Source organism: Elephantulus edwardii, unplaced genomic scaffold (assembly GCF_000299155.1).
Source record: "Elephantulus edwardii isolate Elephantulus edwardi_28Jun2011 unplaced genomic scaffold, EleEdw1.0 scaffold00022, whole genome shotgun sequence".
NCBI classification, from domain to species: domain Eukaryota; kingdom Metazoa; phylum Chordata; class Mammalia; order Macroscelidea; family Macroscelididae; genus Elephantulus; species Elephantulus edwardii.
Genome location: NW_006399772.1, coordinates 16,150,133 through 16,171,731, shown reverse-complemented (window position 1 = coordinate 16,171,731; position 21,599 = coordinate 16,150,133). Strand labels below are relative to the sequence as shown.

Here is a 21,599-nt window from a genome sequence, read left to right as displayed (position 1 = left end):
AGGCATTTGACTGTGTGGATCATAACAAACTGTGGCTGACTCTGAGAAGAATGGGAATCCCAGAACATTTAATTGTGCTAATACGAAACCTATACTATATATATATATAATTTCATCCATTCTAGTCCCAACTGTACAATATCAACTCTTGAGGAGTTAATGCTGCCAATGTTGTATTTTACATATCTTGGTCATAATTTTTAACATGGATTAATTTTTAAATAGTCTAACCTCATGCCTCCCTAAATTAGATGGGTGATTGAGGGGTTGTTAGCAAATGATATGAAGAACACAGAGCAGTGAGTGACGTAATGTGCTGACACATCTTACAAAGACAAATATTGGGGAAAATGGCTATGAAAGTATATATAAGAAACCAAATGCAGAAATGTATGAATATAATTGTTATTGATCAATCATCTAGAAGGCCAACATTAAATAGACAACAATAATAAATGTTTTAAGATTTCTTTAAAGCAATTGATAGGGTCAAGTACCTCGCTTAAGCTATAGCAGCTTAGGAGAGAAACACTTGACAGTATAATTTTGAACTTTATAAAAGGAGGAAAAGCATCTATCTGAACAAAAAATGGGACTTAACACTAAGATACTAATGAAAAGAAAGTATGCCAGGCAGAGGGTAGAGAAAGTTTCACTTCTACTTAAGATGCAAAAAGCTGTAAGAAAACTTTCTTACATGAGAAAACCCTGGATAAACAAAAATGTCGTCACTTATTTTGAGTTCAAACAGCTGGAGTCACAAGACAACCAGATGGAACTACATTCCAAAGATTGATAAGCTTTTCTGGGGAGAGACAAGGGTTCACCTTTGGCAGAGCATGGGGGAAAGCCAGTAAGAAGAGAATGCTAAAATTTCAAAGAATTCTTAGAGACTTCCTGTAGAAAAACAAACATTGCAGGCTTCAATACGGATTGCATCTCAACATCAGGATGACAAAAATCCTCACCAGTGGACCGACAGGCAACAACATGATAGACCAAGAAAGGATTGAAACTGTCAAGAACGTTATCTTACTTGGATTCACAATCAATACAGTTGGTATCAGCAGTCAGGAGATGAGGAGACATATTGTCCTCTTCAAATTACTGAGGAGAAATTATGTCAGTTTGAGGACTGAGGTGCACTGGGTTTAGGCCATGGTCTTTTTAATTACTTGCTATGCATGTGAGACCATGTGTGAGGTCAATGACCAAGGCTGACAGAAGAACTGATGCCTTTGAACTACGGTGCTGGAAAAAAGAGCACTGAATATCCCATGAACCTCCAAAAGAACAAAGAGAGATGTCCTAGAGAAGGTGCTCCTTGGAGGCAAAGATGATAAAATTTGTCTCACATTCACGGAGCATGTTGCTAGAAGAGGCTCTCCCTGGAAAGGGATGTTATACTTGGAAAGGTGGAGGAACAGCGAAGGAGAGGAAGACACTCAATGAGAGAGTGACACAGAGTCTGCAGCAATGGGCTCAAGTGTGCCAAAGATTTGAGGACAGCACAGGATAGAGCAGTGTTCACATCTGTTGTTAGCAGAGTTGCTGTAAGTTATATTTGACTTGACTACATCTAACAACAACTACAACAACAACAACAACAACAACAAATCACTTGAAGCCTACCAAGACATAAAGGGACCTGTCCTTAATAAATCTGCTCTTTTTGTAGCTCTCCTCTGAGTGTGAGGAGTAAGACTGGGGAAAATGCAGGCACTATGAGCAAGAGTCTGTGGTGAGGAGACACAAAACCATGTGGATTTTCTGGGCCCATTCTCTCACATGGAGTAAAGGCTGCTGGGGAAACGATCCAAACATCATGCTGGTAAGAAGCAAGGGCCTGCCACGGCCAAGGGAGGAGGCAAGGATGCTGAAAAATAGCACCACATTCTCGGGCTCTTTCTCTAGATGGTGCCAACATGCACAGGACTGTTCTGTGGTAGAGGAGCTGGACATGAAGTCAATTTGTTTATTAGATGGGCCTGAGAGACTCTGACCTGCACTCTGGCAATCAAGTTCTCTAACACACTTAGTGCATCCTAGCCATGGACTTTGGTGCTCTTAAAAGAATGGAGAATAAAACAAAAAACAACAAACAAACAAAACAAACATTTAATTTTGTGGAAATTACGGTTTGCCCTTTTACAAGGTGCGGGATATCAGCCGCAGGCTGGTAAGATCATGGTTTGGCTAAAAAGGCAGCGGGAGCAGGTACACGCATCAGCCCTGGCCGCCTGCTCGACCCTGTGGTTCCTGTGTTCCCACGAAGCCCTGGTACCGGGAAAGGTCCACAAGGCTTTTACTCTCCAATTGTATCCTGGCACCAGAAGAAAACTTTTAAACAAAGCGGATGAAGAACATGAGCATTCAAGAAGAGGAAAACCTTTGAAGAGGAATCAATTGTGGAACACATTAGGATGTAGTGTCTTCTTATGCTTTAACCATGAATAAAAGCACAGTCTAGCAAATGAGAGGAGATGGTCAACAAAACAGATAACAAAAGGTATATATGATCAGGTATTATTGTCATGACAGGAGTCCAGAACGAAGGCTGCATAGTGGAGTGGACTTGGGAGTAGGGATTGCATAATAATGAAAGAAGTTTTCTTTTACTTTTCAAACAGAAGAACAAACTGGGTGGGGGGAGGGGTGGGCAGGGAGAAAAGTGCAACGGTGAATGCATGGAAATCCAAAGTCTGTAAATTTTCATTAAAATTAATAATAATAATTTTAAAAAGTGACAAAAATGAAATATTTAATTAGGAGCAGAAAAGGTCTCTACCACTGAGATAAATAGGGGAGCTCTGGTGGCCTAGTGGGTCAGCAGTTGCACTGCCACCCCAGAGGCAGGTGGTTTGAATCTACCAGCTATTCCAAGGGAGATAGACATGCCATGTTCTCTCATGTGATTTATAGTCTTTTAAAACTTGCTGGAGGGTCAACTATGAATCTGTTTTGACTCACTAACAATGAGTGAATGATATAAATAAGTCACAAAGTACTAGCTTCTGGTTGAGACGGCTTGTTCAAAATACCAGTACCCAGTGTGCATACTAAATGGCCAAGCCTCTACAGATGTGAAACTCTGATGAGTCTTTTTAAGGATATATGCCCCCGTTAGTGTAAAGACTGAAGATTCCAGGACAGCCATTTCTTGGAAGAACTGACATCAAGGCATGAAGAGTTATCAGTTATCATTTTGATAACATAGGAAGGGACTAGTGATGCACACCCACGTTTTTCGTGGCTTTGTTCACAATAGCAAAGAGCTGGAAACAACCAAATGCCCATCAACAAACGAATGGATAGAGAAGTTGTGGTATATTCACACAATGGAATGCTATGCCACATTGAAAAACAAGGAATTCATGCAATATTATTCAAAATGGGTGACCCTGGAGGACATTATGCTGAGTGAAGTATCTCAGCCACAAAAGGACAAATACTGCATGGTGCCACTGTTGTAAAGCAGGACTGACCTCGGGGTTGGGAGGAGACTGAGAAGGAGGGGTTCAATAATGTATACTGCATTGAAATAGATGAGGGATGAGAAAAGTTTAAAAGCGGCATATGATTGGGTATTATGGTCATCACAAGAGTCCAGAAAGAAGGCAGCATAGTGAAGTATACTGGGGGCGGGGGGGATTGTATACCAATGAAAGAATTTTTCTTTTACTTTTCAAAGAGAAGAGTGCACTGGGTGAGGGGAGGAGTGGGCAGGGAGAAAAATGCAACAATGAATGAATGGAAATCCAAAATCTCTGTAAACATCCATTAAAATTAATAAAAGTGAAACTCTGCCCCCCCAAAAAAAGAAAGGGATCAGAGATGCTTGATAAACACTTCTTACTCTCTCTGCCATTTCTGAGAGGTACAAATGAATTTAAAATAACTTCACCATGAGAGGAGGATTCTGTTTGTTTATTTTGACAATTTGAAAGTTCCTGTTGGCTAGAACAAATGCAAAACTTCTCCCAAAACTGATGTTTGAGTCAGTATCACACTGGACTATGCAAACTATGACGTTATCATCTAGAAATCAGAGTGGATTTAAATCTTTCTTACTCACTTAGCAAGTTTACAGCAGATGAACTATTAAAGAGTAAAGATTAAGCATAGCAATTTAAGTTTTGAATGTCTACATCACCTGACAGCTAAAGTTAAATTTTCCTTAAACCAAACAAAAACAGTTTTTAATCACTCTAGTGGTAAAAAGCTGTACTGCAATCTGAAAGGCATGTGGTTCAAATCTAACTGCTGCTCTGTGGGAGAGGAATGGGCCATCTCCTCTTGTGTCATTGACCCCCTGGAGGTTCAGCTGTGAGTCTGTTGTGACTTGATGGCATACAACAACAACAACAACAACCACAACCACAACCACAACCACAACAACAACAACTTGTCTTTATCTGTCAAAAGCATTTCCAAAACATTTCTCTTCCTGCAATGAAGTTCCAGATTCATCTAAGACATCACCTTCTCCAGAAACTCATCCTATTTCCTTTTGGAAAATTATGACATGTTGCAACTTTAGTTCGGGCAGAGCAAATAGAAAGACCTGTGGCTGGAAAAAGCTTGATGTGCATGAGAAACAGACACGCCAAGCGTGGCTGAGGTAGAGAGGGAAGCGAGAAGAGCCAGAAGGAGCTAGAGACTGGAACACGATTCTGTGAGGCTTTCCCAAGGAGTCTGGGTATTTATAGAAGGAGTCTACTCTACATGAAAGTGTTAGAGGATTTTCTTTGGTGCCCTAGCCCGTAGGGAATGGCACTGCTCACCCAAAGACAGCGTCTCTTTTGAGATTCAAATCCATGAGTAGCTCTATGGGAGGAAGATAGACAACCTCTTCCTGTGTGAATGATGGTTTCCAAACACCTGCTGGAGGGCCAGCTCTGAGTTGTTTCTAACTCCATAGCAATGGCTGATGGACTGAGACTATATAACTTGAATGGGTAAACGGTATTTAGAAGGACTGAAATTATCTTCAAGTTGTTGGCAAATGAGGCTAAAACCAAGACAAAAACCTTATTATCTTTTCATGTTTTAGCTACCATTTCTATATCCTCTGGCAGTCAGGGTGGTATTTTTATTTTAAACCCACTCAGTGTCACGGGAAAAGCTATTTTTTCCCTCCTTCTCCTATCTGTTGTAACATTCTAGGTGTGGAACTCAAAGCACTAAAAAGCACAGTACATTTCCACTAATTTAAGGATTAAAGGGCATGTGTGATTTACCAAAGAAAATAAAAACATGAATATATTTTTTATGTGCAGGTATCTCAATAGGGGTCCTTCTTCAGTGTTAGAAGTGCTGGGGCACATGGTTTGCCAGAACCTAATAATTTAAGAGTTTGAATTTATGTGAACAATATACTCAATGTACTCAAACCATACACTTAACAGAAACAAAACTTTGCATACAGACTTAAACATCACTGTACTGGAGAAAGGATTATCAGCACTGCAATAAGGTCTTAAAAAGATAAAATCCACCCTTCTCTGTATTTTACAAAGGAGATGATGATGGTGAGTTAACTTTGTGGCAACATCGAGGATCTTAATAAATGAATGTGAAAAGATGTCAATGAGTGAAAATAGACAGCCATGCCAGTGAGAAATGAATGCCTTAACTATATGATAAACCACCAGAGAGAAGATGAGATGTGACTAATATCTCACCTTCTTGAAAGACAGCAGTACCTCCTACCCTTTCTGAAATTGCAATGATAAAAGCAACAGCCATCTGCTTGCTACACAGGACTGAAGAGATTTTGCTTTTACTTAGTGTCTCACGGAGGTGCATTTTGAAGACTAGGGAAGCAACAGAGGAGGGAGAGTATCTTTTGAAAATGTGAACTAGGAAGGAAAAACATCCATGAATGTAGCCTTTTGTAGGAAACAAATCTTCATAATGAAAAGGAAGTCAGAAGGATGGGACAATAAAGAAATTTTGAAAAATAAAACACAGGAGAGAAAAAAAGGCAGATTCTTAATTTGTGTTAAAGTAAAGAAGGGAATTTAGCTCAGGCAGGAAGAGAGAAGGACTTTTAGAAACTGAGTAGGTGGTGCAGGGAGATTGTAACAGAACCAAGATTTAGAACAGCGGGGAGAGAGCCATCAGCATGGCATGACTCAGGAGAGTATTGTCTGTCTGAAGAAGAATCTTCCTCAGCAAATTCCAAGTCAGCTAGAGCCCTGTGCTTCTCCTAACGATGACAGACTCTGGAAATAAACTATCTTCAAGTTCCATGAGAAAATAAATACCCCAAATAAAGGAGACATTCCTATTTACTTGGATAATCAGTAAGAAATTAAATTTTCTTAAAAAGAGTTCTTAGCAGGAGATATAAAATATTACTTTTTTGCCTAAGTATTTATACCCTGGGTCGTCTATTTTGATTAATTTTAACAAATGTCAATTTAGAAAATGTCACATTTGCTTAGGGGAGGAAGATCAAATTTGGTAAGAGATTGTGGCGTACTGGAAAGAGAAAGATGCTCGGGGATTTTAGGAGCCTGCGCTGCTTCCCTTCCTATTGAGACAGTGTATGATCATGGCCTTAGGTATGTCTCCTCATACCTTTGATCTTCCTTGTATTTTCATATAAAAAGAAAATGATACTGCCTTTCTGATCTCAAACAAATACCCAACACAAAAATTACAGGCTACTATAAATCCTTGTTGAGGGAGTCAAAGTGGCAAATTTTAAAATTCAGATTAGAATTGCTTTAGAAAGGTTTACAGTCATCACATTGTTACACGTAGTGGGAAACATTTAAGAAATACAGATAAAATACTAGAACTTGAATTACAAGCTAGTGTTCACGCAAGAACTGTAGAAATGTAGTAAACGGATATTTTAGTTTCAGCTGACTGATATAAATTAATTTTATCATTTATTAACTCTATAAAGAAAATAGGTATGATGAAGGAAACTCTTAGTGGAAGAAATGTAATTTCATTTTGTTATTGCTTCATATGGTGGGGGAGGGGACAATAGCAAGTATATGAAATATATTATTAAAAGAACACTGCTGCTCTCCAGAGAATCAAACTGCTTGCTATACATAATAAAATTTTCATGAAATATTTATTGTTGTCATGAATGACCTCTCAAACTGACATTTTTAATAACAGTGATTCATTTCCAATCCTCCATGTAAAGAACCTGGAATTCATGACTCTAATTCTTAACAACAAAAAAGCAAAGCAATGTGAACATCAACAACACTTCTTTGATCCAGCAAAGAAATGCAGTCACAAGCCTGAAAACTGAAGAGACATAGAGATCTATGGAGAGTCACAGTTCTCTAAGGACAGAAATGATGACTGAAGCCAGAAACTGGCAGGGAAAATTACAGGGCTGCTGTTGTTATGTGCCATTGATCTGTTTGTGACTCATAGTGACCTGATCTACAACAGCTCTGAACCCTGTTTTATCCTGTGCCAACCTCAATGTCTCTGACACACCTACCCTCATTACCCCACTTACTGAGTCAAGTCAAGTCAATCCATCTCATCCAGGGTCTTCCTCTCTTGTGGTCTCCCTCCATCCTCCCAAGCATGATGTCCCTCTCCAAGAACTGGTACCTTCCTGAGATATATCTACAGTATCTCAGATGAAGCTTCAGAATCCTTGCCTCCAAGGAGCAGCCTGGTTTCACCCTCTTTAGGACGAACCTGTTTGTTCTCCTAGCAGTCCATGGTATATTCAATACTTTCCTCCAGCACCACAGCTCAAAGGCATCAATTCTCTTTCTATCATCCCTAGTCACTGTCCAGTTTTCTGATGCATAGCAAGCAAGTGCGAAGACTACGGCCTGGATCAGGTGCCCTTTAGTCTCCAGACTGACATCACTGCTCTTCAGTACTCTGGAGAGGTTCCTGACAGCAGACTTTCCTAATGCAATTCATCTTTGGATTTCCTGGCTGCTGTTACCAAGATAACAATCTCAATCTCTTCACCCTCTATCATGATGCTGCCAAAGGTCTTGTCAATAAGCTTGAGAGTTAAAATTTGGGGAATTAGAATTTCACCAGCTTCTCAGGATGAAGAGTTGAGAAAAACAATTCTTTTGAAAATGATTAAAATTTGATGTCTCTAAATTGTGATGTTGGTGAGGAATATTAAATACACCAAAAGAAATTTCCATTGAGAGCTCCAGGGGCCTAATGGGTAGGAAGTTGTGCTGCAAATCCAGAACCTGGGTGGTTCAAGTCCACCAGCTGCTATGTGACAGAAGGATGAGCAATCTCCTCCTGTGCAATTTATAGCCTCTGAAAACCTGCTGGAAGGTCAGCTACGAGTTGTTCTTACTTGATGGCAATGAGAACAGAGAGTGGTATAATAGGGAACGCCACAGAGAGCTAACCAAAGGGCTGCTCGTTCCCCGGCAGTGTGAAACTACCAGCCACTTCACAGGAGAAGGATGGGCAGTCCCCTCCAAGTGCAACCTGCAGCCTTGGAAACTAGAATTGGAAACAACTCAACAGCACTGTTGCTGGAGATCTCACAGACTAGAGGCCAGGGTGGGGAGCGCTGATGCCTATCACCGTGTTGCTGGAGAACGACACAATATGGCATTGTGCAGATAACACAACCAGGCCTGCTGACAGAGAACAGGACTTGAAACACTTGCTGCAGAAGACCAAGGACTACAGCCTTCAATATGTTTTGCATATTAATACCAAGAAGACAAAAATCCTCACCACTGGACCCACAGGTGCATCATGATAGATGGAAAGAAGACTGAAGTTGTCAATAATTTCATCTTATTTGAATCCACAACCAACACCCCTTAGTACCAGCAGTCACAAGATCAGGAGATGGATTGTATTGGAAAAGTCTGCAGTCAGGGACTTCTCCAAATTACTGAGGAGCAATGATGTTAGCTTGAGGACTAAGTTGTGCCTGATACAGGCCAGGGTTTTAAAATCATATGCTATGCATCTGAAAGCCAACAATGGGCAAAGATAACAGAAGAATAACTGATGCTATTGAGCTATGGTGTTGGGGCAGAGTACTGAACACCCCCCGCATTGCCAAAAGAGCAAACAGATATGCCTAAGAGAAAGTGTTGCCATCTTTGGAGGCAAAGATGGCAAAGCTTTGCCTTGCACACTTTGGGCATGTTTCTAGGAGAAGGGATTCCTTGGAGAAGGACGTCATGCTTACAAAGGTGGAGAATCCGTGAAGAAGAGGAAGATCCCTGACAAGCTGGACTGACACAGTGACTGCAGCAATGAGCTCAAGCATGTCAAGAGATGCTGGGAATGGCACAGGCGAGGACATAGTTCAGATCTGTTGCTCGCAAGATCGCTATGATCTGTACTTCTCTCGATGGCACCCAACAACAACAATAGCAACGAAGGTTGGAGGTTTGAACCAACCCACGCCTGCCAATCTGCTCCTTAAAGATTAAAGCCCAGGAGATCTTGGGGATAGTTCCACTCTATCACCTTAGGTCAACATGCATTACAAAGGGACTTGTTAGAAATCTGGCGGCGGGGGGCGGAAACTGAACTAAATAAAAAGTGACTTCTTAGGATTTAACAACCACATAAAAAATAAGATTGCCTCAAATGACATTTTTTAGATGATAGACTGAATTTTTGATCAATAAAGGTAGTTGACAAAATAAAATTGCAACCTAAGGAGGAGGGGATGACCTGAGGTGGAGTCGAATTGATGACTGTGTAAACCTCTATTTGATTTTTCTGAGATTAGTCCTTAGAGGGGGAATATGGGCCAAGAGTCTAAACATCTTTAGTGTTTCAACACATGATGACAAAGCACCTGTGAAAAACAGCACACCAGTTCACATTCTAAACACCACTCAAGAGCCTCATCTCAACATTCTTGCTACAATTCAGTATTCTTCTTTTCGAAGGTTAACTTTATTGAAGAGAGAAGTGGTAGGGCTACATTTGTTGAAAGTTTTCTCTCTTGACCACCTGGGCTTCCTTCTGGAACTGCCCATTACTGAGTTGTAGCTCTTTATATGTAAATGAGAAACTGCCTGTAATCACTGCAAATTCCCAAAGGAGGCTCACCCATAACATTCCCTTAGTTATAGATTATATAGCGTAAAATTGGGTTACATTAGCAGACTGCAAATTCTACCTGTCTTTTTTGGTGCTGGACAAAGCCATTTGATCTTTTGGGTGGGTGCTCTAGCCATGATGCCCGATGGTCAGTTAACATAAACCTCTTCTGCTACCCCTAACTCTAACCCTAGTGAGGAACTGTTTCCTACCCAGACCTGTCAGTATATGAAGTTACATTCAGGCAAAGGGCTTTTCAGAGCCTAGACTAGTAGTAGGCACGAAGGTGAATAAAAACCGACCAGACTGGCAAGACATAATCCCTGGGCTATGCAATTGGCTAAGAACTGAATTACTAGCCAAAAGATTGGCAGCTCAAATCCATTCAGAGGTACCTGGTGATTTGTTTCCAAAAGATCACAGTGTCTCAAGTCCTGCAGAGCAGTCTGCTTGTTTTACACCTGAGGTCACCATGGGTTGAACTTTACTAGACAGACATCAACAGTAGCAACAGACCAGCATGACAGGGCTTACTAATGTACCATTCAGTTTAAACCTACTGCTCTTCGTCTTTTCACTATGTGATCCTGGACAAACTGATCTTCGTAGGTCATATTTTCCTAATCCAAGGAATGACATCTGACAGCCACTTTATAGGAGGGCTATGAAGCCGGGACCTAATATAGGCCACGGCGCATGGCTGGCCTGCAGGAAGTGTTCGTGACTTTCTACGTCCTTCTATGCCAGCTAATATACACCCAGGATTTGCTGGCTTAAATAGATGTTTTTACATAGCTACATCTGTCACTTTAATTTTTTTTAACCATAGTATTTTTCTTTGTGTGTGTGTGTGTGTGTGTGTGTGTGTGTTTTCAGTGAATGTTATGGCTTTTTTTGTTACTCTCAAGAGCAATGAAGAGACATGTAGTACTATAAAATTAATGATTTCTGGCACTGAAGAAATTCCACATTTTAACTCCGCTCATCTCAGACAGGTTTGTCCTAGGGAAGGTGAAAGGGTGAAACCAGGCTGCTCCTTGGAGGCAAAGATTCTGAAGCTTCGTCTGACATACTTTGGATATGTTACAAGGAGGGACCAGTCCTTGCAGAGGACATGCTTGGGAGGGTGGAGGGACAGTGCAGGAAAGACACTCGATGAGATAGATTGACTCAGTAACTAGGGTAATTGGGGTAAGTGTGTCAGAGACAATGAAGTTGGCAGGATTCAGAGCTGTTGGACATAGGGTCGGTTTGAGTCACAAATGATTCGGCAGCATATAACACCAAAAACATCTCATACTCCTCATAAAAAGCCAAAACAGAACAACTTCCTACTTCAAACCAGACTAGTCCTAGTTAGTTCTACTTAGTTCATGAGACATCCTGAACATCTGGATGTCATTTTCCTCTCTTCTCTATTACTCTCTAGCTACCTGAATTCTTTTCACTGAGAACATTTACTGAGTGTTTTCTACATGTCAGATACTGTTTAAAGAGTATTGCTTGTCTTATTTAATCTTCTTATTTCCCACAGAACAGATGCCATCATCTATCTCTGAGCTGTGGTGGTGAAGAGGACTGAATATCCCATGAACTGCCCAAAGAACAAACTGATATATCCTGGGGAAAGTGCAGCTATTGTGTTCCTTGGAGGCAATGACAAAGCTTCATCTCACATACTCTGGCCAATGTTGCTAGGAGAGACTGTTCCTTGGAGATGGATATCATTCTCGGAAAGGTGGAAGGACGACAAAGAAGAGGAAGGCCCTCAATCAGGAAAAGTGGAAGAGTGGGGGATGGTGAAAGAGAAGAAAACCCTGAGCCAGATAGACTGACACAGTGACTGCTGCAATGGGCTTGGGATGTTAGAAATAATGAGGATGGCATGTAATAATAACGATGGTCTGTTGTTCAAAGGGTCACTGTAAGTTATACTCCATCTAACAATAACAACATCTCTACTACCTAGGTAAGAAAAGGTATTTATTTGTTTTCTCTAATTAGGCTGCACACTCTTTTGTAACATCAACCATGTTTTGAACATCTTTGTATAATCATATAGTTAAGCAAGCTGATAGACATAGGGACTGATTATGCTTTTGCCATACTTTCGTTAATGCTGCTCATTTTCATCAGATCTTTTTCTTCACCAGACCGTAAAGTGGGAAAACATGGTCTAAACTGTGTAGACGCTGATGGCTATTACCAGGGACCTGGGTTCATCTGCAGACATGTACCAAGTTTCCGAGTCCTAAGCAATAACAATGGCTGAAGAAGCAGGGTTTAGGTTCTTAGCAAGGAGTTCTTGTGGGAAGCAGGATTAGGGCAGTTTGCTCATTTTTGATCAAGACAATTGTAAGCAAGAGGGGAAAAAACTCAGGGAGATTTAAAATTGTGAGTAAGTGTAAACAAACAAAATTCGCTATATAGGACAATATATTTACCTGTATTTTGTATATTTCATAAGGCACTTGGACTTAAGAGAAAAGAGAAATTCTAGAGTACTAATTCTCCACTGGATTTGTTGTTATTAGGAAACATTAACATTTTCCTTGGGTTTAAATCAATATCCAGCAAAATCATCTCCCCTTGCTGGGAGAAACAATCATCTGGGTTCCTTACAAAACAAAATGTGCTTCAAGGGACATTCTCATATAATACAATGATGGTAAACAGAATTTATGTTCTTCCTAGACCTCCTGATGATTTAGGAAAAACATTTAAATCACAGCTCTTTCATAACATACATATTTAGTCAAGTCCAAAGAAAGGCAAGCTCAAATAATACTCATGACTGAATTATTAATAATGGGAAATAATAATGCATGCTTTTAAGCAAAATTCACCACTTAAGATGAATCATGGTTTATGGTTAACTTGTGAAAATGAAATGTTACCTTTTTTAATATGCTGCTAACTCCTTGAAAAACTAAGGATGCTGAAGTTTTCAAATTAGCTTATTTACAGTTAAGATCGAAAATGAGAAAAGCTACTTTGGTGATGAAATCATATGCTTAATTCATAAAGAAGAATGAAAGAAGTGTTACTGTAGCACACAGGACACTCCGGTAGGGGGTGGGGGAGGTTAATCAATTCAACTCAATTTTAGCTGAGGGCATTTTTCCATGACTGCTGAACCCTGGCATGTGTCAGGCAGCTAAAATGACATTAAAACGTGGAGCTCTACTGTAATTTTCGAGATTACCCAGGAAGCAAAGAGAAAGCCAAAAATTCCCCCTACATTTTTAACAAGAAATGCTTTCATCTTCTAGAGAATTCCATGGCTTTTTCTGTTTTAAGATCTTTATGCATTGTCACCCCTTCTGTGTATGTTTGAAAGCTTCCATAACAGTTGCTCCCTGGAAGAAAGATGGGCAGTCTCTCCCTGTAAAGACTTATTAGATCCATGGTCTAATGAGGGACAGTCGCTCTGAGTCGGGATCTACATGATGGCAGTGGGAGGCAGTCAGTATCACAGTGAGTTAAAGAAATAAAAGTTCAAAAAGAAAGAACAACAACTGAAATGATTCAATCTGCACGTTCACCACTGTACCTTTTTACAACAATTCTTACCAGTCTCTGTTTCTGAAGCTCTTCTCGAAGACATCTGTCTTCTGGTAAAACATCACACAACAAAAAATAATTGTCTTGTTCTTCTGTGGAGAGATTAAGAAAATAAAAGGGGGAAAAAAGAGGTTATTTATTATTTGCCCCTAAAAAGAGATTTATACCTGTATGTATGTGTGGATGCGCATGTATTAGGCCCCCCTCTGGTGTTTAGTTCTTGTTTATAGCTTTACTCATGATGTTGTTGTGTACCATCGAGTCGGAACCAACCCATAACTGACCCTCTGGTGGGTTTTCAGAGGCAGTTAATTGCACGGGAGGAGACTGCCCATCCTTCTCCCGCAGAGTGGCCGGTGGCTTCAAACTGCATGCCTTCGTGATGACAGTGCAGCTTCTTGCCACCAGGCTATCAGAGATAGGCAAGATAAATACAGCAACTTAATTTTAGCTGTTATGAAAGGGAGAGCAATGCTAATTTAAAAGAGTAGGAATATTCCTTCCAATTCTTGGATTGTAGTGAAAAGCTAGTAGCCAAGATGTGTGTGTACTTACCAGGCGGAGCGGTGGAATTGATTCTTATCACACTGCAAAAATTTGTGATGGGCTGCTCAGTGAACCTTTTCCTCCAGTATAGAATGTACCTTAAAAAAAGAAAAAAGTAAGGCTGGTGAGAAGATTCAATACTGCACCCATTCCTTACTTACCAAACGTCTTGTTATCTGACAGTTCACATTTATGGTGGTGATGATGATGATAATAGTAATAATAATAATAATAATAATAATAATAATATCAACTACTATTTTACTATCCTGTGCATTAACAGTGCATGTCTGACAGTAATGAATGGGGAGGAGTTGATTCTCAGTTGTCAGGCAATTCTGTAAGGATTAATTTGACAGTATGTAAAGATATAGTAATCCTTCATTTTGCAATTTGATATGGTCAGTATTCATTTTAGGTAATACCTATTTTTGCATGAAAAATTGGTCTATTCTTTGGAATCTAACTATGATAAGGAAAAAGTGGGCATATTTTCTTTAGAATGATAAGATTTTACAAAAACATTTGAGCTGCCAATTCAAAAGTTGTTGTTGTTGTTAAGTGCCGTCAAGTCGCAGGTGACTCATAGCGACCCTAGGAAGGAGAGTCCTCGATGCTTGGGTGTCTTTCATCCTCTCTCCAGGTTCATAGCAAGCTATTAAGGAAGTGGATGCCATTCCTCCTTCCACGCTTGTTTTAATCGGGGAGCTCCACCCCACTCTCTGTCCGCATTGGGTAGCCAACCATTAACGCATTTGACACATCCGTGTCACAGTGTTCAGCCTCACAGCAACCACAAGTGACCGCGGGACGGCAACTTGTACACCAGGGCTAAGTACATAGTTCAAATCCACCACCCACCAGCTAGACGGGAGACTGATGGCAATCTCCTCCTGTGTGATTTACAGCCTCTGCAAACCTGCTGGAGGGCCAGCTGGGAGTTGGTTCCATGATGGCACATAGCAATAACAATAATAAAATAGAGCTAGAAGGAAAAACAAAATAATAGCTAATAATAATAATAATAGTTAATAATAGAAATTTTAGAAATAGAAAGGTGGTAGACACTATTCAAATTGAAGTGAGCACTTAATGAAATAAAATTATTTTGTAAAATCAAGGAAATTATTAAATTTTTAGTAATCTTGAACTCAATAAAAAATATGGGAAAGTTAAGATGAATTTTTTAACGTGATAATTTTTTTTAATGACAGATAAATTTATGTGAATTTAAAATCCAACAATTATTATCAGGATCTGGCATACATTCTTCAATAAGCAAAGCTGAGTGGTTACGTAACTTAAAAAAAAAATAGAGGTCACAAGAATAACACAATGACAAATTCTTCTCATTGGAAAGGAAAATTCATTATCAGTAACAAGACAGAGAAATTCTACATGATCACCCTGTGTCTGAAACAAGGAAAATTAGCCTTTGGAAAAATAATCAGGGTTACAATTCTAACATCTAATGAGCAAAGTCAGTGGAAGTACACTAGCTAAATTTAAAAGGAAAGCATTAATACTCAGACTTGCAATTCTGAAGCAATTGGGAGTCAGGTGACAAGGACTCAAAGATCTGTTCATCTTTCCAGTTATCTAATATGATTTATATTGGCAACTGAGATTTCTTTTGTCAAACAGGACCAAGACTGTGGGCTCTTTCACAGGGAGAATGGAAAGGCAAAGATGGCCTCTCTATAGCTCACAAATCATCAGGCTATCCAATTGATGGGTTAAAAAGAGAAACCTTATAACAAGGAACTAAAGTCCTGTAGAAGGCTCGGACATTAGAGAAGTGGATGGAGTGCCCAGAATAAGTAGGTGGACATGTTAACTGGCTTGAATGAACAGTGTTTTCATATTGTAGTGAATTATTATAACTCCTAGCATACAGTAGGACTCTTGTTACTATTATGTACCATCAAAATGACTGTGACCTCATAGTGACTCTATGAACGATGGATCTGAAACCTGCTTTATCCTGTGCCATCCTCAACAACTCCAACACACCTGCACCTACTGCTAATGCCACTGCGTCAATCTAGCTTGTTGTGATCTACCTCGTGTGACTCTCCACCTTCCCAAGTATGCTATCCTTCTCCAAGGACTGGCCCCTCCTAACAATATGCTCAAAGGACATGAAGCAAAGTTTCACCGTCCTTGCCTCCAAGTAGCACTCTAGTTTCACTTTCTCTGAGATATACCTGTTTGTTTCTGTGGCAGGCTGTGGAATAGTCAGTCGTCTTCACCACCACCACAACTAAAGGTATTGCTGCCTTTTCTGTCTTCCTTATTCAATGTCCAGCTCTCAGATGCATTGCAAGCAATTGAGAGGATCATGGTTTGGATGAGGTACACCTTAGTCTTTAAGCTGATATCATTGCTCTTTAATCTTCTGTAGAGATCCCTGTCAACAGGTTTTCCAGGTATGATTTGTCTTTTGATTTCTTGACTTTGGATATCAAGGGTGTTGATCATGGATCTAAGCAAGATGAAATCACTGACTTCAATCTCTTCTCCTTCTACCAGACTACATAAACATTAGGTGTTTGTGCACCACCAGGTGGGTTGGACAGCTTGCTAATAATGTAAATAAGGTACACAGAACCTCTTAGGAGGAAATAGGAATAAAAAAGGTATAGAATATTAACATGGGGAGTTGTGGTTGAGTGATAATGAGCTGCGCTGCCAACACAAAGGGATGCAGTTTGAATCCACAACCAGCTGCTCCATGGGAGAAAGACTGGCAATGTGATTTACGGCATCTGTAAACCTGCTGGAGGGTCAGCTATGGGTTGGTTCAAACTCAATGGCACACAGCAAAAGGGTGTTACCATGGGGACTGGTAAATTCTCTCATGATACCAGGTTTAAAGGAGCAAGCTCAAGGGTGGAAAACGGCACTCTCACTACCATCCAGAAGGAAGATGAAAGTGTGGTGAGTCCTGCGGGTCAGAGAGATCTATGCAAAGAAGGAACAAGACTGACACATGAGTGAGACCAGCCAGATGACAGTCTAGGTGGCATGAGAGGTGACAGTGGCTTCCTCTGCCACCCAAGACCAGTTCTAGCACCCTCCACTCCTCAGTGTCCTACACAGATACACTTATTTTCCGCTTTTCTATTTCTCACTAGTCACTTCTTTTTCCCGTAAGTGATAAGGGAATAAGAAGACAGAAAAGACAAAAGAAAGTCCTAAGAGAATAAAGTGGCATTCCAATTCCTCCTTCATATTTTTCTCATACCATATATTCTATTTTTAAACGGTCAAAGCCATGAAGCACTTGTACTAGGGACGTTAAGAACAGAAGATGGAGTGTTCTTTCAAAATCAAGTACACAGACATCTATTTTCAATGAGAAGTAAAATTTACATGGCCAAACAAGATGCTGTGTCAACCGATTTCAAGATGGGAGGGAAAAGCTGTTTGGAGTTGCCTTTGAATACCTTGAAAATAATAAGTAGAGGCCACCATTCCACTGAGGACCACTGAGCAAAATCTTCTGGACACACTAAGAGTTGTTGTTAGGTGTCAACAAGTCTGAACTTTGCACTATACTGTGCCATTTGCACAATCTGCTCCACGCTCACACCCACTGCGTCATCACTGTGTCAATCCATCTAGCTAAAGATCATTCTACTTTTCACTGACCCTCTGCCTTTCCCACCAGGCTAGCTTCTTCTAAAGACGGGGCCCTCCTGACAACAAGTGCAAAGGATGGTGAGACAAAGTCTCGTCATCCTTACCTCTGAGGAATAGTTTGTACTTCCTCCAAGACAGATTTGTTTGTTCTTTCAGCAGATTTGTTCTTTTGGTAGATTTAGTACTTTTTCACCAACATCACAAGTTAAAGACATCAATTCTTCTTCTGTCTTCCTTATTCATCGCTCGACTTTCAGATATATAGGAAACAACTGAAAATACTATGGTTTGGATGAGGTGCACCTTAGTCTTTAAATGGACCTCCTTGCTCTTTTGCACCATAATGAGGTCCATGACAGCAGATTTTCCCAATGTGACGTGTCTTTGATTTCTTGACTGTTGCTACTATGGGTACAGACTGTGAATCCAAGTAAAAGGAAGTTGCTGACAACTTCCATCTTTTCTCCATCTTCCAAGATGTTGACTATTGGTCCAGTGGTGAGGATTTTCATTTGTTGAGGAGATCTAACCTATATTGAAGGTTACTGAGGACAGCTGTTGTCATTGTTATGTGCCATCGAGTTGGAATCAACTTATAGCTGACCTTCTGGTGAGTTTTCAGAGGCTGCAAATAGCATGGGAGGAGACTGTTCACCTTTCTGCTGTGGAGCAGCTGGTGGATTGGGATCGTTTGCCTTTAGAGTGGCAGCACAACTCCCTATCTATCAGAGGCTACCAGAGCTCCCTTGAGAACAGCTGTTATTTTCCTGTGCTACTGAGATGGATCTGACCCATAGCTGACCCTCCAGCAGGTTTTCAGAGGCAGTACATTGTACAAGAGGAGAATATTTTGCCTACGGAACAGCTTATAGATTTGAACCAAGTTCCTTGGGGTTGGCAGCACAGTTCCTTACCTCTAAGCCATCAGTGCTCCCATAATAGCAACCTGTGTAAAAATCTGTAAAACAAAGAACCAGGGAAGAACCTGTGTCCTAGCAACCAGACTGCCTTCTGAATTCTCACTGACCGATTATTGTAATGAAGAGTCACCAGTGGTCCTCTTATCTACACAAACCCTGTGCTAAGAGCAATCTGTTTTTTAAATTATGATTATGGTCAAATGCTCACAGTTGATCTATTATGAATTGACTTGATCAACCTTGGAGACTGGGTGGTTTTGTGTTCGGAGAAATGAATTTGAATTTAGTTATTTATTTAACCTTCCTGAAACTCAGTCTTAACGCTGGCAAAATGAATTGTTAATAATTTCATTTATAATGTAAATTAAGAAGGGTTAATAAGGATATTCCTTTATGATGGCATTCAGAAAAACTACTCTGAATTCAGAGACACAGATGCCTGCTTCTTGTGGCATTTCCCCACCCTCATTTACTACAATAGAGTTTTCAAGGTTAAGAGATTACTTAACACTATTCATTTCTCCCTGGCCCTCCCCCAGTTTATTCAAAGCTACAAGTGCAGATTTTTAATATATATACACAGGCCACAAAAAAATAATATGTGGCATGAACTCTATTTGGATGACAACTAACAAAGCATTTCATTCTTTACTAAAAAACCATAAAATTAGTTACCAGGTCATTTCTTTTGGATTTTTTACTTAAAAAAGAACATCATCAAATCACAGCTCACAGAATTCTCTCACACAAAAATTCCTGTCTCATTAAAACCAATACCTTGCGTGCTCGGCCCCCACTCCAAATGGGGGGGGGTTATTTGCATAAAAAACTGATATGGTTTCTAATGAGGTATCACTGAATAGGCAGAATTTCATTCAGTGAAGAATTGAGGGCTTTTTGTAATATTTATCTTCTGGAGCAATTTTATTGACTGAAAAAAGTTAGGAAATAGCTTCCTATAAACAACTCTTTTGAACGGTCTCAAAGGAGTGATTTTTATTTTTGTTTTATTCCCGCTGCCCCGGGAAGTTTTACAGTCATTTTGTTTTCAATAAAGAAAATGTAAAATATATTTAACATGAAAGCTTATAGTTTCCTTCCTGTAAAGCACAAGGCTATTTCATCTCCTATGTATCATTTATCATCTTTATTATTATTGTGTCTGAGAGCAACAACTCCTTTTCTGAGAAGTTACAGAAGAAAAGTGAAATACGTAGGAACGTCTGTGTGACTTCATGCATGCCAAGTGAGTCTCTGTCTTGTTTCCTTCTGACGCCCATTTAAAAATGGTAAGGTTTAAAGATGAAAACATTTTAGCCTAGAAAATAAAAGGCCTGGCTCATGAATTTTTGAAAGGTTAAATCTGTATGAACTGAAAAAGAAGTCAGAAATAGTCATATAATAATTGAGAAAGTTCCAACTAGATTTGGATCACAAACTTTAGTTAATACACCTCGGACTGTTTTGGAGAAGAATTTCTCATTTCCCTACATTATGTTCAGGACACAGGAGATGTAAAAAGGCTGTTTCAAGACAACAGAGTTTGCCAGATTCATTGCTGGTTCATTTGAGTTAATCATATGTTTACTTCTTGTGGGAGAAAAAGTTCTTTTCCAGGATAGATAAGAGGAAAAATTTTGAATTCCAAGTACTATCAGGGAGCTCTGGTGGCCTAGTGGGTTTGACTGTGCTGCTAACCAAAAGGCAGGTGGTTCAAGTGCACCAGCTGCACTGAGAGAGAAAGATGGGCAATCTCTTCCCAGCTAATTTCTAGCCTGTGAAAAAACCTGAGTCAGTTATAGGTTGATTCTCACAAGATAGCAATAAATGAACAAGTATAAAAGTGTATGTTTGGTACATACTTTGGAAACAATTGGCAGACACAGAATAATTTTATGAAACAACATATGAGCAAGAGCCTATAGTGATGAAGGAAGAAGTTCAGGCTGCTTTGAAGGAAATAGCAAAAAATAAGGCTCCAGGAATAGATGGTATAGCAACTGACATATTTCAGCTAACAGATGCTGCTGTGGAAGTGCTCACCAAGTTGTTCCAAGAAATATGGGGAACGACCACTTGGCCAACTGACTGTAAGAGATCTATATTTCTTCCCATCCCAAAGAAGGGTGACCCAACAGAGTGTGGAAACTATAGAACAATCTCATTAATTTCACATGCAAGCAAGATTCTACTGAAGATTATTCAAAAACGACTGGAACAGCACATCAGCAGAGAACTACCAGAAGTCCAGGCTGGGTTTAGAAGAGGTGGTACTAGGGATATTGTAGCTAATGTCAGATGGATCTTAGCTGAGACCAGGGAATACCAGAGGAATGTCTATCTGTGTTTCATTGATTATGCAAAGGCATTTGACTGTGTGAATCATAACAAACTGTGGCTGACTCTGAGAAGAATGGGAATCCCAGAACACTTGATCGTTCTAATGCGAAACGTATACTTGGACCAAGAGGCAGTTGTCAGAACAGAGCAAGGAAACACTGCATCGTTCATAATTGGGAAGGGCATACACAGGGATGTGTCCTGTCTCCATACCTTTTCAGCCTGTATGCAGAACAGATTATCCGGGAGGCTGGGCTCTATGAAGAGAAGTGTGGTGTCAGGATTGGTGGAAGATTCATCAACAATCTGTGTTATTCAGATGACACAACACTGTTTGCTGAAACTGAGGAGGACCTGAAGTGCTTGCTGCAGAGGGTCAAGAACTGCAGCCTCCAATATGGACTGAGGCTCAATGTCAAGGAGACAAAGATTTTCACCACTGGATCAATTGGCAGCATCAGGATGGATGGTGAAGAGATTGAGATTGTTCACAGTTTCAGTGTGCTTGGCTCCACAGTCAATACTCTCGGCACC

At 40.1% G+C, this 21,599-nt stretch overlaps 1 protein-coding gene across 1 annotated transcript in view; it reads right to left on the bottom strand.

Moving 5' to 3' along the window:
• The window catches only part of ZNF277 (zinc finger protein 277), a 60,172-nt gene that overhangs the window by 32,966 nt on the left and 5,607 nt on the right, over window positions 1–21,599 (bottom strand). The window contains exons 2-3 of the mRNA XM_006882644.1: window positions 14,170–14,258; window positions 13,624–13,706 (exon numbers count right to left, since the gene is read on the bottom strand). Of these exons, the coding sequence (XP_006882706.1) occupies window positions 13,624–13,706; window positions 14,170–14,258 (172 nt within the window). The remainder of the gene's footprint in view (window positions 1–13,623; window positions 13,707–14,169; window positions 14,259–21,599) is intronic.